We start from the raw sequence: 16,772 nt of genomic DNA, 5'->3' as shown, positions 1-16,772 counted from the left end.
TGATTTCACTTATCTTAAAAAAAAAAAAAAATTCAGGCCTGGTATTGTAATGCATTTCCAAATATCATATTACCTAATTTTAACATCAGTAAAGATACAGTAGAATTTGCAACACAAAGTTACACAAAAAAAAAAAAAAGTTTTTAACAGCGATTATCATCTGGGTTCGGGGTTTCAATCTCAGTTATGTATGTATTGTATGTAAAATGAAAAAATGCAAAAACAACTTGCAAATAAAATGTCAAAAGAAAAAAAAGCTTTCATTGCTAACCCTGACTGGCCAAAAAACAAACAAAAAAAAAAACAAAAAACGGGGGAAGTCATTCCTTAATGAAATGTAATAAATTACTTTTGGTTTAGGATGCACAGATAAAATGCTCTTAAAAACATTGTATGCTAGCGATCATTTGCCAGGTAACATTTCAGACTAAGCAGAGCAACATGATTTACCTAAGAAATGTATCCAGTCACATGATTTTAACCCTTTCTCCGCCATTGACTGAATTTTCTGGCTTTCCGTGTTTTCACTGTCATATGGTAGGGGGAAGCTATTACACATCTTCTGAAAGAGTACACAATCTCTGGCTCAAAACACAGGCAAAGAAGCTGAAACAAGCCATAGCATATGTGAGCAGATGCATATGTAAAATAACGTGATCATCAAAATTAAACAAACCAAATATTTTGTTATAAAAAGCAGAGGGTCTGTTCGTTCATTTAATATATTGCATGTTTAAATATTCATACAACAAAATATTCTGGGGGCCAAGAAATTTTTCTAAAAATTACCAAAAAAAAAAAAAAAAAAGCTGGCGGGCAACTTTTTCAAAATACGATGGCGGGGAAAGAGTTAAGGGGAAAGCCGTGTCTTTCAAATACACAAACAATTTAATCTGTAAATGTTTTTCAATCATTGTTTATACGTACATTATGGATATTTTATTCGCATAGTGGTTTTTGCATCCAGTACTTTTAATGCAAATTGTGGGATACCACATTAACATGCTAGTTGATGGAAAAATCTCATGACGTTGCTTAATAACGGTTTAATATAAGTGTAATTTGTCACCATCGTCATTAAAAAGTAAATTAAAATGACAGATTTTAGAAGTTTCTTAGACTGTTTAAAAGAGACCTCTGACTTTACAGTAGTATCCACTGCTGTAAGGGTAGCAATATTGATGTTCTAATCCATGTAAAACTATACTCATCCTCACAAGAATGGCTTTAAGCAAAAAATTCAAATAAACTTCAATGACTTTTTATTCATTGAGTCAAGCATCTTTACAACCTGTTTTTTTTTTTGCTGCTATTCAAACATTTAATTATTCTCCAAGATTGCTGTTTCCAAGAAAAGACAAAAAAAAACGAATTTTATTGAGAGCAAAAAATCTGGAAATCATATCCAATTATGATGCATATTTTCTGTCAACAATTAGTAAATGAAAACTTGCGTTCAGCTTGCAAAAATGAAAAGAAAAAAAAATTAATTTCAAAACATCTAGACATCAACTAAGAGTAAAGATGTAAAAGTAGGTGCATAAACTTGTCCGAAATGCAGATTTGTCTCTTTGAAAATCACACTTCCTGATTCGCCCTGTTGATCCGCATGACTCTGCATGACCGGGTCGGCCGTTTCTCTTTCCCCCGTTTCTGTTGAGCAGTCCGAAGACGTGCTAAAATGTGTTTTTTGGGGAACTTTAGGGTAGTACACCCAAACTGGCTAACTCCTCCTGTATCCCCTGGCAATTTCTCCCGTCTTTGGACCCAGCTTCTCCAGCCAGGTTTCCAGCAGTAGACGCTATCATAAAATCTTGATCCGTTCTCACCACCCAAAACGTATATCCTGCGTTTCCATCTAGCCACACCACCGGCAGCAATGCGCCTCGGCAGACCCGGGAAAACCACCGGACTAGGGGCACGGTCGCTACCACCACCCCCTCGCTCTACTCCAACCGGGACCTCCCGCTCCACTGCAGATCCTCGTCCCTCTCGGAAGAACAACACGCGTCCTGTTGCATCAAGTGGTTCGGCCTGGGTATAGTTGCCATCGATGAACTTAGCGGCATCGCGCAAGTAACCGCCAACGGCACAAACACCGCCACGTACTGCTACTCCTCCAGCCAGGCAGGTGGCGCCAGAGTCTAGGGCGACGCGGCTCCAGGTCCTTGTAACTGTGTGGTAGATAAGCACGCCAGCATGCACCACAGCCCTGCTCTGCTCCAGTGTGGTACCACCAAGCAAGTAGAGCCGACAGCGAAGGGCGGCGCAAGCAAATGAACGTAACGGTAATGGCAAACGAGGTCCTGATGCCCAGGTCAGCGCATTAAGGTCAAATCTTTCACATGTATCTAGGAATGCGGTTCGATTACAGCCACCGAGAGCGTATAAGAAACCTCCACAGCCAAGAAGACCCAACATCGCACGTGGTTCAGCCATCAATGGCCGTGTAATCCAGCGGTTTACCACAACATCGTACTCATGCAGTGATGAGGAGACCTGGCCACTTCGCAGGATGCCGCCTGCCACAAACAGTCGACCTCCAACAGCGATGCAGCCCGGGCAAAGCAGCGAGCTCAAGGCTGCCAGCTTCTCCCACTTCCCCGTACGAGGGTCAAAGCAATCCACCGTGAAGTCCCTGTCCTGTAAAGAATCATCCTCCCTCGGTTTAAGATCTACACAGACTATTTTCTTCTCAAACATGCCTTCTCGAGGCCTCAGCGGTCCACCCATGCCCTCGGTAATGGCTCGAGGCCCAAGTTCTTTGTTCATTCGGAGGTTCTCTTCAGGGCCCAAAAGGCCAGGACGTAAATGCCGTAACAAACTGGGCATGTGACTGTAACGGTCAGCGGGCTGGTATTCTGCCCAGCGCCTTGCAGCATCGTAAACTTCGGTCTCAGTCTCCACACCCAATCGATCAGACTCCAGCAAGCTGCCAAGAGTTCCTGGGTCCAACAGGAGGAAATCTCGCTGCCGAGACACTCGAGGGAAATGCTGACCCACCAACCTCAAAGAAGCCCGAAGAAGCAGCTGGTCATGATGTGAGCGAGCCAGAGAGTACATGCCCAGGCAATTCTCCACAGACAGGTGTTCAAAAAGGAACCTTTCAAACGGGAAGATAGAAACGTGAGCGTCAGCAAGACAAGCTACAAGGTAGAACGATCACAAAAAGATGGCATGTAAATAATACCTTGAGCAAAGGTCTTGCAAGGGCATCACTTGAAGACGGTTGGCCGCTACAAACAAATCCTCTGCTGTGTCGAGACTAAGACCTGCTTCTCCTGTATAAACAAAGTGGATAACCGTCTCCATAACAAAGGGTGTCACCTCCTCCAGTCGGATCTCGGTAAGACGTGACTCCACGAGAGGACTGGTAAACATGGCACGGAAATACGGACTGACCGCTGCTAATAGAACTCTGGGGGAAGGAAAAGAAAGTGTTACATGTACACTAGCATTTTAAAGTTTGTGTTTTTTTAATGTTATACTCACCAAGAATGCTTTTATTTCATTAAAAATCCAGTATAATTTTTTTGAATACATTTAAAAATATTATTTATTCCTGTGATGTGCTAGTGTATAATTTCAGGATACAAAATGTGCCATACGATACAATAGAATGTATGCCTTTTTTAAATGATTCTTGTTATGAAAATAAAACCTTTTTTAACGCAACAAGATAAAATAACCTTTAAAGCCGAAAAACATAAAACCAACCTGTGACACATGAACTTTTTTCCTTCCACCAAAAGAGTGACATCACACAACTGCTGAGCATCAAGTAACTGCTTTAACCCTGAATGAGTTGACAGAGGGAAACAAGGCAGATAAAAAGGTGCTAAATTAATCAAATTCTTAATGTCCCCATAATGGTCTCACATTTGATGAATGTGGTACCATTTTAGCTTTGCTGTTTTTGAAGAATGGATGAGCTTACTCATGGCATAGCTGGATATTTAGGGTCCAAAGGTCTGTGACCACTAATCAAAATGCTTCTATTTTACATTATTTAATTTAATAATAATATCTGATTATCATTTACAATTGTCTTGCATTACAAATTTACATTACCAGTATTTGGATAGTGACCCAGAAGTAGTGCACACTCATAACTATTTCTTCATTATACATTATAGCTTTCCCTTGATGTACATTTTTCACAAGCCTTAAAACTTTTGGCCTGGTTTACACCTGGTATTAAGATGCGTTTTGGTCGTTCAGATCACAAGTAGAATAGGAAGACGTTCCTCTTTACACTGTGCTTTAATCAGTCTATTATGTCAACTTTCAACCACTTCTGTCTTAATTTCTTCGAGGGGAGGGTCTATACATGGGTAAATGTATGGACTTCTTCATATCTTTTGATCTAATGGATGAAATCAACTCACGCAATTTACATATGAACACGGCTGGAGAAAACCGAAAAACTTGTGGAGAGCATCAGCTTTAGTATCTGCTCTGACAGCCACAAGATGAGACCAAACGCAATGATTGCATGTTAGAAATCAGGAATGGTGAAAGAACATTGTGCTTGGTATTCTTTTAGTCTCCAAACCAAACTTGGGTCTCCAGCCGACAAAGTTTAAATCCCATCTGGCTACTGCTCTTCCCATAATGTTTACGCATTAGGCCAGTATGTGGAGAGTAGGTGGTCTTTTGTGGCTGTTCGAACACATTCGACTACATGACCGTTAACACAATGAAAGCAATTCGGTCTTTTACATTTTTGACTACCTCTGGAAGTGGTCGAAAGTGGACAACCTCAGAATGTTTTTAGACCCCGTTTACACCTGTTTTTAGCGTCGCCCACTTGTGATCAGAAGATCGACCAAAACACGTTAATACCAGGTGTAAACAGGTCTTTGTTCGGTTCAAATGAATCTTAGATCTTCTGGACCCCAATGCATACACAGTGGCTGTTGTGCTATAGGACATACATGCAAAGAGCAATAAAACAGAAGGAAGATAGATTGAAGCATGTGCTATGCAGACTCTTATGAGATATTTAAAATTAAGTCAGAAATTACACTATAGAATCCATAAATATATAATTATAGATTCCATAATCTAAATCCATGTTTAAAAACAACCAATATCTCACCCTGAGTTACATATTCCCCCAAAGGAGTCGAGTAGTCATCAGGAAAATCCTCTTCCTCCGAGTCACTATCTGAGAGAGGTTCTCCACCACCTCTATCTGCATCCTTCCAAGGCTGTGGTCGCCAGGTAATAGTACCACCTCTGAGTGTACTACCTCTGACACTCATCTGTGGCAGGGATTTAATGTAAAAAATACATTGTTTAGTCATTAGATGCTCTTTTTCTGACAATATAACATTTAATGCACATTGGTGACAGCATGCCAGTTTCTACGCCTGAACTGGGAAGATATTTACAGTGAGTGTTCCCTAATTTCTAGAATCGACAAAAAAATGATAAAGTGTAGCACAACTACCAGTATAAACACTTTTTTCTTAAAAGGTTAGAATAGAAACTTAAAAAATGTGTAATTTTGTTAATTTCCATGACTTTAATAATACAATTCTGCTATTTTCAGCATTTTCTTCGTCAAAACATTTCCCAAAACTATCTATAGATAATCTGTTTGGTGAATATTAGCAATGCGATTGACTGACCCGATTCTTAACGCACCAGAAGTGAATAAATCAGAATATTGCAATCCAAACTGACACGAACAAATACAACAGCAAGCATAAAACACTCGTCAATGAAAAACAAACAAACATGCATTTTCTCAAATATTACCATGAGAGGCGAAGGTTTCTATCAGAGAGCGAGATGACCTAGCAGTGTAGCTCTAGGTAACGGACAGTCTCTTAATTCTTGGTGCGTCTTGAGTTCGATTTTGTGTATCAAGGCTATCAGGGTGCCACAATGATACAGACGGCCTGACACCCTTCGGCCCGTTCACAACGCCTTGACCTTCCTGGGTAGTTTCAGCGCAAATTGTTCGGCTCATTACGGTGTGTTGCACATCCTTAGCATTTCAGCTCAGAAATATACACGCGCGCCTGATATATCCACCTTGACGACCGCGGCTCCATGTAGTAGATTATTAATAACTGTAATCCGGATTGGCCGTAGGCACCGTAGTCATAAGAAAATGGATGATTGTTTGACCAGTAACGTCTATTGCAACTATTTCTTACAGCTGCCAGCATTGCGCCATGATTGGAGGCGAAGCAAGCGGATTCTGTCACTTGCCGGAACAACATACTAAGCTTCCGTTTTAGAAATAAATGGGCCAATTTACCGGATGTGACGTATATTTATTTCCGTTTCAGTGCGAATCGAGTTTCTTCAAGGGAAAGAAAAAGGGGGGATAATCACATAAAGATCAGAATAAAGGTGCATAAAGATATCAAATAAATATTTTGTAAATTCAACATATTTTTAAAGTCTTGACAGTGTTCTTAGTCATAGAGTCTCTAATACTCTAATCCAGTCTTTATTCAGTCAACAAAATTGTAAAATGTGGGTTCTGATTAGTAAACCCGCATTTATGAAAATTTTGAAAAAATATCAATAAATTAATTAAATATATATTATGGATAATCAGTGAAACCAAAGAGTACATTTTGCTTTACTTGTTCCTTTTCGAGCCTTTTCTCACAAATACGTTGTTTATGGAGTTGTAAACCAACTATTATTTTCACACACTGCCCCAACAGACGAGTAGTATGAAGCTGCAGACTCGGAGACCTGCATCTACAGTCCCCCTGCACCCAGAGTCCCGCATTCTCAGACCCCTCGTTTTTCGAGACAGCGCCTCCTATCAAATTATATCGGATAAAAATGTGAAGAACATGTGAAGAACTTAAGCCAAAACGTGAGTAGGCTATCTTCAATTTTATTTAGCGAATCGTAGCCTACTCGTTTGATTTATTTTTTAATAAAACTAATTTAGCTCATCGATACAACATAGCCTATGAATAGTCCATTGAATATTTGTAAAGTTAATTTTTAACAAGATTTGAGCCGTTAATTGATGTTTTTTCGCCCTCTTCCCCCAAAAAATATTTAGATAGCTTACGTTTATTATTTAGCAACATAAACATAAGCATCATAAGACATTTGCTATCGGTCCTATGTTGTAGGCTATTCCAGGGTACACCATACATCGATGGAGTTGCCCCTGCCGAACCCAGCAACGTCATTTTATGATTATGCAAAGTGACTTATAAGTTATTTTTTTTAATGCAATTGAAGACGAAAAGTAAAGTCACGAACACAGTTTTTTCTTCTTCTTTTTTCTTTACAGCAAGATGATGTTTAGGTGATCATTAAATAAAGTAGGAATTGTTTATTATTGGTGTTTTGTCTATTCTGATTTGTTTTGCTTCGCATTCAAAATATTAAAAAACAGATTTTGTAATGTTAGCATGGTAATGTTAATTAGACCATTATAGGTTGAACTGAAAGAAAATTTGGAATTTGAATAAAAAAAAATATAAAAAAACATTGTAGCAATATAATATCACATACTTTCTAAAGATTCTTAGAAAAGTTTAGATTTTCTAAAGTTCAATCTGTAATTGTATCCCTTCCATCAGTAACAATTAGTTTTTTTGCACATGCATTAAGCAGGGAACGCAAATATTTATTGGATAATTTATTTGGAGACCGTAATATTGCATCCTATTGTTTTTAATTGCATTTGTATATTGTGCTCTGTACTGTGTGTGCGGGTGTTATTCGATCTTTTGAACAGCAGGAGGCGCTGTGTTCGAAAAACGAGGGGTCTGAGAATGCGGGACCCTCGGTGGGGGACTGTAGATGCAGGCTCCGAGTCTGCAGCTTAATAATATTGCAACAGACACCGACAAACGTTGATTGAACATGTCCATGTTTGTCCGGTGAAAACAAACCCCGACCAACTCTAACTGACACAGTAAAAGCTTGCAAGAATATTTACTGTGGTTTTCATAGTAAAAGTCCCTGCAAAGAACTATAATTTTCACTAAAATTATATAAGCACTTTTACGGTAAATATAAAAAACTACAGCAAAAGTTTCAAAGTGTAATAAGCTTTCCTATTTATTTAATTATAACAATAGACTAAAATAATAATAATTAATTGTAAAAGTATCATTGTCATCGCATTTCCAATTGAGTTTAGACGAAATGACTCCTCTCGGCTTCCGTACAGTTAAACTGTCAACCTGTAAACCATGGCGTCCTCTGTAAGGGCAGCTACACGGTGTTGCTCTTTTTATCTGCTTACGTCTTCGAGACTAAATGTCAGCAGTGGATTTAGATGGTCCTACCGACCTTGCTCATCTCGACCGGTCAGGAGCAGCCTCTATGAGCATGTACGGGAAGGGTACAGTCACAAACCCGAGCTGGACATGCAGCGTGTGTGCGAAGAGACAGATGCGGTGACAGCGGAGGTGGAAAATCGGAAAGGAGATCTGCAGGCAGCTGATGTCAAAGTTATAGTAAGACACATCATGCATTAAAATACTGCTGCACTGACATTTGTTAAAGATTTTCAGATAATGCACGTGAAAACGTTAATGAAACACTTGTGTGGTACAATGTATGTCTAGGTCTCAGTCTGGAAGAAACTACAGAAGGTGCAAAAAGAAATATCAGATTTGGAAAAGAGAAAGCTTGTGATCAGTGGCAAAGTCCGCGCTCTTGTAGTAAGTGTTCATATACATTTACATAATTAGGTTCAATATGAAGTGGGTAGTACTTCACATTGGACAGTGATTGACGTTTCCTGCTGTGTGCTATGTTATTCATCTAAAATTGCATAACAATTTTGGGGGGAAATAACAACAAATATGTATTATTCACAGTGCTTAAAATATGCACACTGCTTTATACTAAGAATTGCTTTATACTTATTTTAAATGATCAGTTTACCCAAAAATGGTTGGTGAAGGTAAATTTGAAAGAAGAATAATTATGGCTATTTTCTCTTTGAACAGTCAATAGAATTGTTAATAGTCAGCAGAAATTCACGGTATTTCTTAACATAATGACATAACATCCCTTTTGATGTTAAAAAAGTTAATAATAATATCATTTGTGATTTATTTCTGGATGAAAGTTTGATTCAGTCCATTTTCCCACCCTTTTCTCTTCCAGGATGAACATGACAAATCCACTTTGTCTAGTGTAAGTTCCAGCTTTTTTTTTTATTTGCGTAGCGCTCTAAACTTTAGTTTGAATAATTAAATATGGGCTTTTTAATTAATAAAAGCATGAAAGCTTTTTAAAATTGAAAGCTGCTTTAGTGATTTTTTTTTCCGGTTTGCTTTGCAAAATGCATTATGCATTGTAATATTTGTATGATATTCTTTCCCTTTTTCTTTGTACTTGACAGCTTGAGGAGTACAACAGTGCGAGAGAAGAAGGCAGAGCACTCAGGGAGAAACTTAGTCAGTTGTATCTGCAAGAGAGTGAGCTGGAGAAAGAACATTACTGCCGTGCTCTACGACTGCCCAACAGAACACATCCAAGTGTGGTAAGGGACCACTCAACTTTCATAATAATAATTATTTAAAAAAAGTTAAATGTAAAAGGAAATATTGTGTATTATTTAAAGGGACTCTGTGTAAGATTTACTCCCATCTAGCAGTGAAATTTTATTTTGCATTCAAACAAATGGTGCTCTCCAGCGCCTCGCTTTTTCAAATGCGTGTTGCATCTATTCTACGGTAGCCGTTATGTACCAAAAAATGCAATAATTGGACAATCATTTTTTGGGTCCTGAGACTTCCACAGAAGATATACATTTATAAAATATTTTAATATTTAGATGACTTCTGTTATTGATTGCTATCAGGATGTGAAGAGAGTTTCACCCAGTATGACAAGAAGTGTTTATGAATAACATTTCCTACCCTAGCTTTGACAGGAATGTATTTAATTTAATTTTTTTTGTCTTTTCTCCTAGCCCATCGGAGATGAGAGCCAGGCAAGAGTGGTTGAATTGGTTGGTCAGAGACGAGGTAAATTTATTTGAATAAGGCCATAAACCATAATATCCATTTCTTGAAATCTGTTTAGTCAAAAATACAATTTGGAGTATGATTTGAAGCAACAGCTATGGGTTTCCCTGACCTTGAGGTTTGACTTTGTGTTACATTTCTTGCAGCAATTTCTAGCAATTAGATCAGTTTTTGAAATGTGTATTTATTTTATGCATATACAGTACTTGCTAAGTCAACTAGCTTTATCAGGGGGGCAGTACTAAATATTAACAACATGCATTTTTATTATCTTTAAAAAGAAATCTCAACATCTTGCATATTCTGCCAGGGATAATATGAGGAGATTTTTATTGTATTATGTTGCTGATATTTTTAAATAACTGTTTGCTCCTTGGATTTTTTGCTTTACCAATGCTTGCCGGTTTGATCAGTACATGGTGTGAGTCGTGTGACTGACTTGAAATATTTCCTAACCTGGTCAAATGTTTTGTAAATGCTAGGAAATGTTGCCTAAAAAATCTGGAATTTTACTGTTGTGTCATGTGTCCAACATAGAATTTGATTTCAAACCAAAAGGCCACCTGGAAATTGGAGAGGGTCTTGACATCATAAGACAGAGGTTAGATGTTTTCTCTGTCATGTTTCAATTTTAGTCAATTATTTATTTTTAGTTGTTTTCAACTAACTCTTTCCTCTTAGACGTCTTGCCCATGTGTCAGGGCACAGATCATACTACTTGAGAGGGGCAGGGGCCAGACTTCAGTTTGCCTTGCAAAATTTTACTATGGATCTTCTTCAGAAATTGGTTAGTATGTTTTTATCTATTTCTGTTATTTGGAATAATGTCTCCACCCATGAATGGTACATTATAAAACCAGTAACCTATTATTTAAAAAAGAAAAAGAAAAAAGTAAACCAAATCAATTTTGATTTCATATAGACTGATCCATGTCAACATTAATGTTTCGGTTTCTCTTTTGGAGGTTAAGTACACTTAAAAACTGAATTTTTAACATTTTACAGGGCTTTATTCCCATGGTTGTTCCTGACATGTTGAAATCAGTGGTTTTTGTGAGTATCGCTTTGTTCTAATCTTACGGTATAATGATGTTTATGTAACAACATTTTTATTACACTGTGTCATCCAAAATTCTGCATTCCTTTACTGAGATATCTCTGATTGTTTTTATTTTGTTCCTGAATTTTAAAGAGCTTTCACGACTATAAATGTATGAACATAGGCGTTTTAAAATGAAAACAATATTTGTCCATTCTGGCATTTCCACTGCAATTCAGAAAAGATCTCCGTCCACACTATACAACTGAAAACGTAACATCAGCCCTTATCCAATTGTTGCCGATTGCTCTAATAATAGCTTGCCTCTTGCGCATGTAGGCATCTGCAGTACAAAATGCTGAGTTTAACTACACAATGGCTGCTAAAAAGGACAACCAAAGTAAGCAAAACTTGCTGTTCCGTCTCTTTGTTTTTGTTCACACGGTCTTCAAGGCTGAGCTCATACAGGGCCATTCAGAGACAATTGAATGTGGGCAACCGTGGGAAGCTTCGTTTTCAGAAAGTCTCCATTTTGGTCCGTCTATACTGACACGCAACCCAGAGTTTTCAAACTAAAACGGGGGCTGCTGTGTTTCCAAAAGTCTGTTTTCTAGGGTTGAAAACTCCGGAGGAGTGGATGCCAGGTGTAACCATAACAAAAGTTTTGCATTTTAAATTGAAAACACTAGTGTAAACAGGGCCTTAATTAAATATTCATAATCATATACTACTATGACTAATAGCTTTAGCAATATAATATAAAATCATTTACACTGAATACTTTATTATTCTTAATGGATTCTTAATGGAAATATAATGTAGTGACTCTAGTACTCTATAAAGAATCCCCATGAATCTCCATGATATTTGTGCTGTTTTTGCATTTGTTGTTCAGGAAGGTTGTGGGATGCAGCCTCATGCTCATAAATCACAGGTGTACTCTCTGGACCCATCACGCTTTTCTGACCTTAATCTTGCTGGAACAGGGGAAGTAGGAGTGGCAGGTGATGAAAGCATGAACTTCTATGATATGATGATTAATCTTATGATATACTCTGAACAATAATTATAAACACAACACTTTTTTTGCCCCCATTTTTCATGAGCTGAACTCAAAGATCTAAGGCTTTTTCTATGTACACAAAAGGCCTATTTCTCTCAAATATTGTTCACAAATCTGTCTAAATCTGTGTTAGTGAGCACTTATCCTTTGCTGAGATTATCCATCCACCTCACAGGTGTGGCATATCAAGATGCTAATTAGACAGCATGATTATCACATCAAAATATTTTACAATCCTACTAACCCTTTATTTAGATTAAAAATCATTTTTATTAATTTGGTGAGGAACATAGCTTTTTGAGCAGCATTTGCAGACCCTGTAATGCTGTTTGTCATTAATGCTAACGATTGTTAATTTAAACGACAATCGATCATGGTTATTTGTGAAAATTGATATCCCTAGTTCAGCTCATGAAAAAGGGGGGCAAAAGCAAAAAGTGTTGCATTTATAATTTTGTTCAGTGTATGGTAATTCAAAGATAAGATTCAAAGATTAAAAATATGAATTATAAGTTTTATTATAAATTAAAACAAAAGTACATTTTTGTGTCATTCATACACTTCTATTCAACATTTCAGAATATTTACGATTTTTTAAAATATTTTTGAATGGTCATCTAGACTGAATTTATTTGAACAAAAATACAGTAAAATAATGTTAGTAATTATAATAGTAAATAATGTTATGTAAAATAATAGTAATGTTATGAAATATTATTACAAAATAAAAAACTGTTTTCTATTAGAATATATTTTTAAAAGGTTTTTTTTGTGTGATGACAGCTGAATATTCAGAAAACCTTACTGCAGTCTTCGGTGTGTCATGATGCTTCATAAATCATTCTGTGCTGTTGATTGAACTTTCTGTTCATCAAGGAATTATGAAAACATGCATAATCTTTCCACAAAAATATTCACAAAAAAATTGTATTAAATGCTGATAATAAGAAGCATTATTAATAATTGAGCAACAATTAAAAACTCTTTTAATTATTCCTAACTTTTGACCGGTATTTCATTTTAAGTTATTACTCTTAATAAAATTATACTTTAATATAGGCCAGTAGTCAGAAAATGTTAGGTTAGCAAAAAATAAAATAAAAATTATAAATATTCTTGAATACTTCACAATGAATTGATGATGACCTATATTTTACTAGGATATTTCATGGATCATGCTGTAAATTTGAAGGATTTACCTGTCAGGTATAAAAAGTCCCTGATTTACTTATTGATTGTTTATCTGAATGCTACATTAAGTTATTCTTTGATTGATGCAAGCATAAAGATAAAGTGTCATTTGTATTGCTTTTATGGTGTAGGACCGTCTGTAGTAGCACATGTTATCGAGCAGAAACGGATACTGGAAGAGAGACCTGGGGGCTCTACAGAGTTCACCATTTTAACAAGGTAATCAGAAAACAAGTGGTAGTAGCATGGAAATGAAAGAAACTCGGAAAAGCAGAAAAGTTAAGATCAGTGATGTCAAGATTAATGTAATTGTAGTGCTATGAACATTTATCTGTTGTTACGTTTAGGGTGTTTACTTTATTTATTTTTATGCAGATTGAAATGTTCGGTGTGACTTCGAATGAGACAGGAGAGGAGAGTTCCCAATTGCTGGATGAATTTGTCATGTTACAGAAGGAGATTTTCTCTTCCCTAAAGCTTCATTACAGGTTTTGTCTAAAATCTAACCAATGTTTACACACAATAGGTTTAACCATGGTTAGTTCATTCATGTTTTGATTTAGAAAATGTTCATATTATTTTGAAAATGGTTTGGCAATAAAACCTTAAAAGCGAAGTAAAAAGAAGTAAAGTAATATATGTTGTATATGTATATTATATGTTCAGTTTTCACTTGCTGTCAGTGAATTCTATGAAGATATGTAGATATGAAACCAGTAGATGGAAAATTGCTAATAAAATAGTAATAGCAATTCTTTCCCTCACAGAGTCTTGGATATGCCCACTCAAGAATTGGGGCCTCCTGCCTTCCGAAAGTATGATATTGAGGCATGGATGCCAGGACGTGGCAGCTTTGGAGAGGTTGGCTGTATTTTAAAATAAAAGTTCAGAGTCAGTGTAATTAATCGTTAGATTAATGCATTAAAAAAAAGAGAACCATCAACAAGAATAATAAAACGGAATCTTTTGAATTTTTTGTACTTGTACATGTTTAAGAATTTGCTATTTGAATTTGTTTCTGCTTTTGCTAGTCAAAACGAGGAATACATTACTACTTTTGCATCCTTTTGTTGAATATCAACTAACTTAGTCCTTTATCAGATCTCCAGTGCCTCAAACTGCACAGACTACCAGAGCCGACGTCTTAACATTCTCTATGAGGGAAATGATGGAAACCCTAAGTATGCGCACACAGTAAGAGGCTATTTATAATACCATCTTAATAACAGTATGTTGAGCCATGGCTGCAATATGTCCATTCTATTTGTTGTGCTGAAAAAAAATATAATAAAAAAAATAAATAAATAAAAATAGGAGATAAGATAACTAAGAGACCTGAACCATTCCTTTAGGACAAAAATTACGGAAGCCCTGAACCGCAACGTAAAATGGCATTACCATTTGTCTTACGATGCCTATATAGATGAGCATGAAGACGACTCCTCCGGAGGTAAAGGCACCACAATCTAACTTGTCCAAAATTTATGTGGCATGTTGACTCGAAGCCTACGTGTCTTTGTGCTCGTCTGTAGGCAACGCCATCTGGCCGAGAACAATCAACAGTAACTGTATTGTCTCCCTCTTCACCGTAAATCCTTTCTGGATACATTTTAAGTGCTCAATTCTGTATCCAATCATTTGGCTGGATCCCATGTTTTCCTCAGATATAAAGCTGGATAGTTCCATGTAGTCCGAAAAGTGTTTTCGCCTGTAAAGTATTCCACCGCAGTATGTATTTTGTAACGTCCTATGGTTTATACAAATGGTAATGCCATGTTGGTAGATTAGCAAGGCAATTCCACTTCACAAGCACATTTCTTCACACACACACACTCACACACACAAGTACACACAAAAAAACTTCTACGGATGACTTATTGTAATTTTGACTTTATTCTCAAAATATTACGACTTTATTCTCAAAATGTTTCGACTTTAATCTCGTAACGATTTTTTTTTTTTTTTTAATTTTACACTGTGGTTTGGAGCAAAAATAGCTGCAGCAGTCAATAACACTTTATTTTTCATATTTTAGGTAAATGCTACAGCTTGTGCTATTCCACGTACCATCATTGCCATTTTGGAGACACACCAAACCAAGGTATGAACTAAATTAACGATAATTTTTCAACAGATATTCATTGTATTATTAATTTTGTCTCTCTGTTTGTCTTCTGTTAGGAAGGGACGGTTCAGATTCCTGAAGTCTTGCAGCATTATCTTGGCTTGGATGTGATAGAAAAACCTAAATACACTCCTATTAAATATATGGGACCAAACCAACCCAAGCGACATACCTCAAAATAACTTCTTAATAATATATCATACTTCAGTGAAGTACTATTTTTACTGTATTCTCCACAGTGAAGGCAATGTATATAGGTGTTTGTCTTATTGTCTCAAACCTCTTCTTTCCATTTATGTGGCCTATCCAAATTTCAATAAAATGCCATCATCGACATCTCAAATTTTGCTATGGCTTTGTTCTCTAGTTGTACACTCTGGGATGTGCAATTTTTTTCCACAAGATAAAGTTTGCAGATAATGGTTTTCTTGGTGATTTTAACATAATGAAAATTGGGATTGGCATTTGTATACATTTTTTACTCTATTCAAGTTTTAAAGATAGATAACATGTGTCAGGACCCTCTCACAGTTGTAATCATTCTTCAGATTTAATGTTGTCATATGGAATTGCGGTTTATGACATTGAAGGAGCGTTTGCAGCAGAGTGATGACATCTCCAATTATTATCTAGTCTCTTCCATTTAGCCAAGGCTGCAAAATCAAAACAACTTGTTACAAATAATAATTGCCCTCAATTCCTCAGCATACCAGATATCTTAGACCTCGATGTTGCAACAGAAACTTCAATTAAAAAAACTTAAAATGAGATAAAGCAACACAAGACCTATACATTTTGTCCGAACTTAAATTCATTTTGTTTCGGTTTCCTTTAAAGGAACCACATGTAAGAAATGTATTTCAATTAGGGCTGTGCAAAGATTAATTGCGATTAATCGCATCCAAAATAAAAGTTTGTGTTTACATAGTGTGTGTGTGTGTGTGCTGTGTATAACTATTTTGTATATATAAATATACACACATGCATGTATATGCACTGTGACTCACCTAAAGGATTATTAGGAACACCATACTAATACTGTATTTGACCCCCTTTCACCTTCAGAACTGCAACAAGGCTTCAACAAGGTGCTGAAAGCATTCTTTAGAAATGTTGGCCCATATTGATAGGATAGGATTTTGCAGTTGATGGATATTTGTGGGATGCACATCCAGGGCATGAAGCTCCCGTTCCACCACATCCCAAAGATGCTCTATTGGGTTGAGAGATCTGGTGACTGTGGGGACCATTTTAGTACAGTGAACTCATTGTCATGTTCAAGAAACCAATTTGAAATGATTTGAGATTTGTGACATGGTGCATACATTATAGTTCAATGGGAGTCGGTGTGTTATGATGAATCTCTGTTAC

The 16,772-nt window shown here is 36.7% G+C and overlaps 2 protein-coding genes across 2 annotated transcripts; one reads left to right on the top strand and one right to left on the bottom strand.

The window, feature by feature from the left end:
- Window positions 1-1,245: 1,245 nt before the first annotated feature.
- On the bottom strand, window positions 1,246-6,225 carry LOC120478725 (kelch repeat and BTB domain-containing protein 8). Its single transcript, XM_039670817.2, has 5 exons — window positions 5,767-6,225; window positions 5,102-5,267; window positions 3,718-3,796; window positions 3,191-3,418; window positions 1,246-3,103 (listed from the first exon to the last, which is right to left on the bottom strand). Exons 1-5 carry the CDS (start codon window positions 5,767-5,769, stop codon window positions 1,579-1,581), a joined length of 2,001 nt encoding a protein of 666 aa, XP_039526751.1. The 5' UTR covers window positions 5,770-6,225; the 3' UTR covers window positions 1,246-1,578.
- Window positions 6,226-8,154: 1,929 nt separating this feature from the next.
- Window positions 8,155-15,744, top strand: sars2 (seryl-tRNA synthetase 2, mitochondrial). Its single transcript, XM_039671003.2, has 16 exons — window positions 8,155-8,459; window positions 8,571-8,666; window positions 9,118-9,147; window positions 9,356-9,496; window positions 9,929-9,983; window positions 10,521-10,584; window positions 10,665-10,770; window positions 10,989-11,036; window positions 11,918-12,026; window positions 13,246-13,291; window positions 13,408-13,495; window positions 13,652-13,764; window positions 14,044-14,137; window positions 14,378-14,470; window positions 15,312-15,377; window positions 15,458-15,744. The coding sequence occupies exons 1-16, from the start codon at window positions 8,193-8,195 to the stop codon at window positions 15,581-15,583; spliced, it is 1,542 nt and encodes a 513-aa protein (XP_039526937.2). The 5' UTR covers window positions 8,155-8,192; the 3' UTR covers window positions 15,584-15,744.
- The last annotated feature ends 1,028 nt before the right edge of the window (window positions 15,745-16,772 follow it).

The sequence above is a fragment of the Pimephales promelas genome, chromosome 16 (assembly GCF_988280905.1).
Source record: "Pimephales promelas chromosome 16, fPimPro1.hap1.1, whole genome shotgun sequence".
NCBI classification, from domain to species: domain Eukaryota; kingdom Metazoa; phylum Chordata; class Actinopteri; order Cypriniformes; family Leuciscidae; genus Pimephales; species Pimephales promelas.
This window is presented reverse-complemented; position numbering and strand designations above follow the sequence as displayed.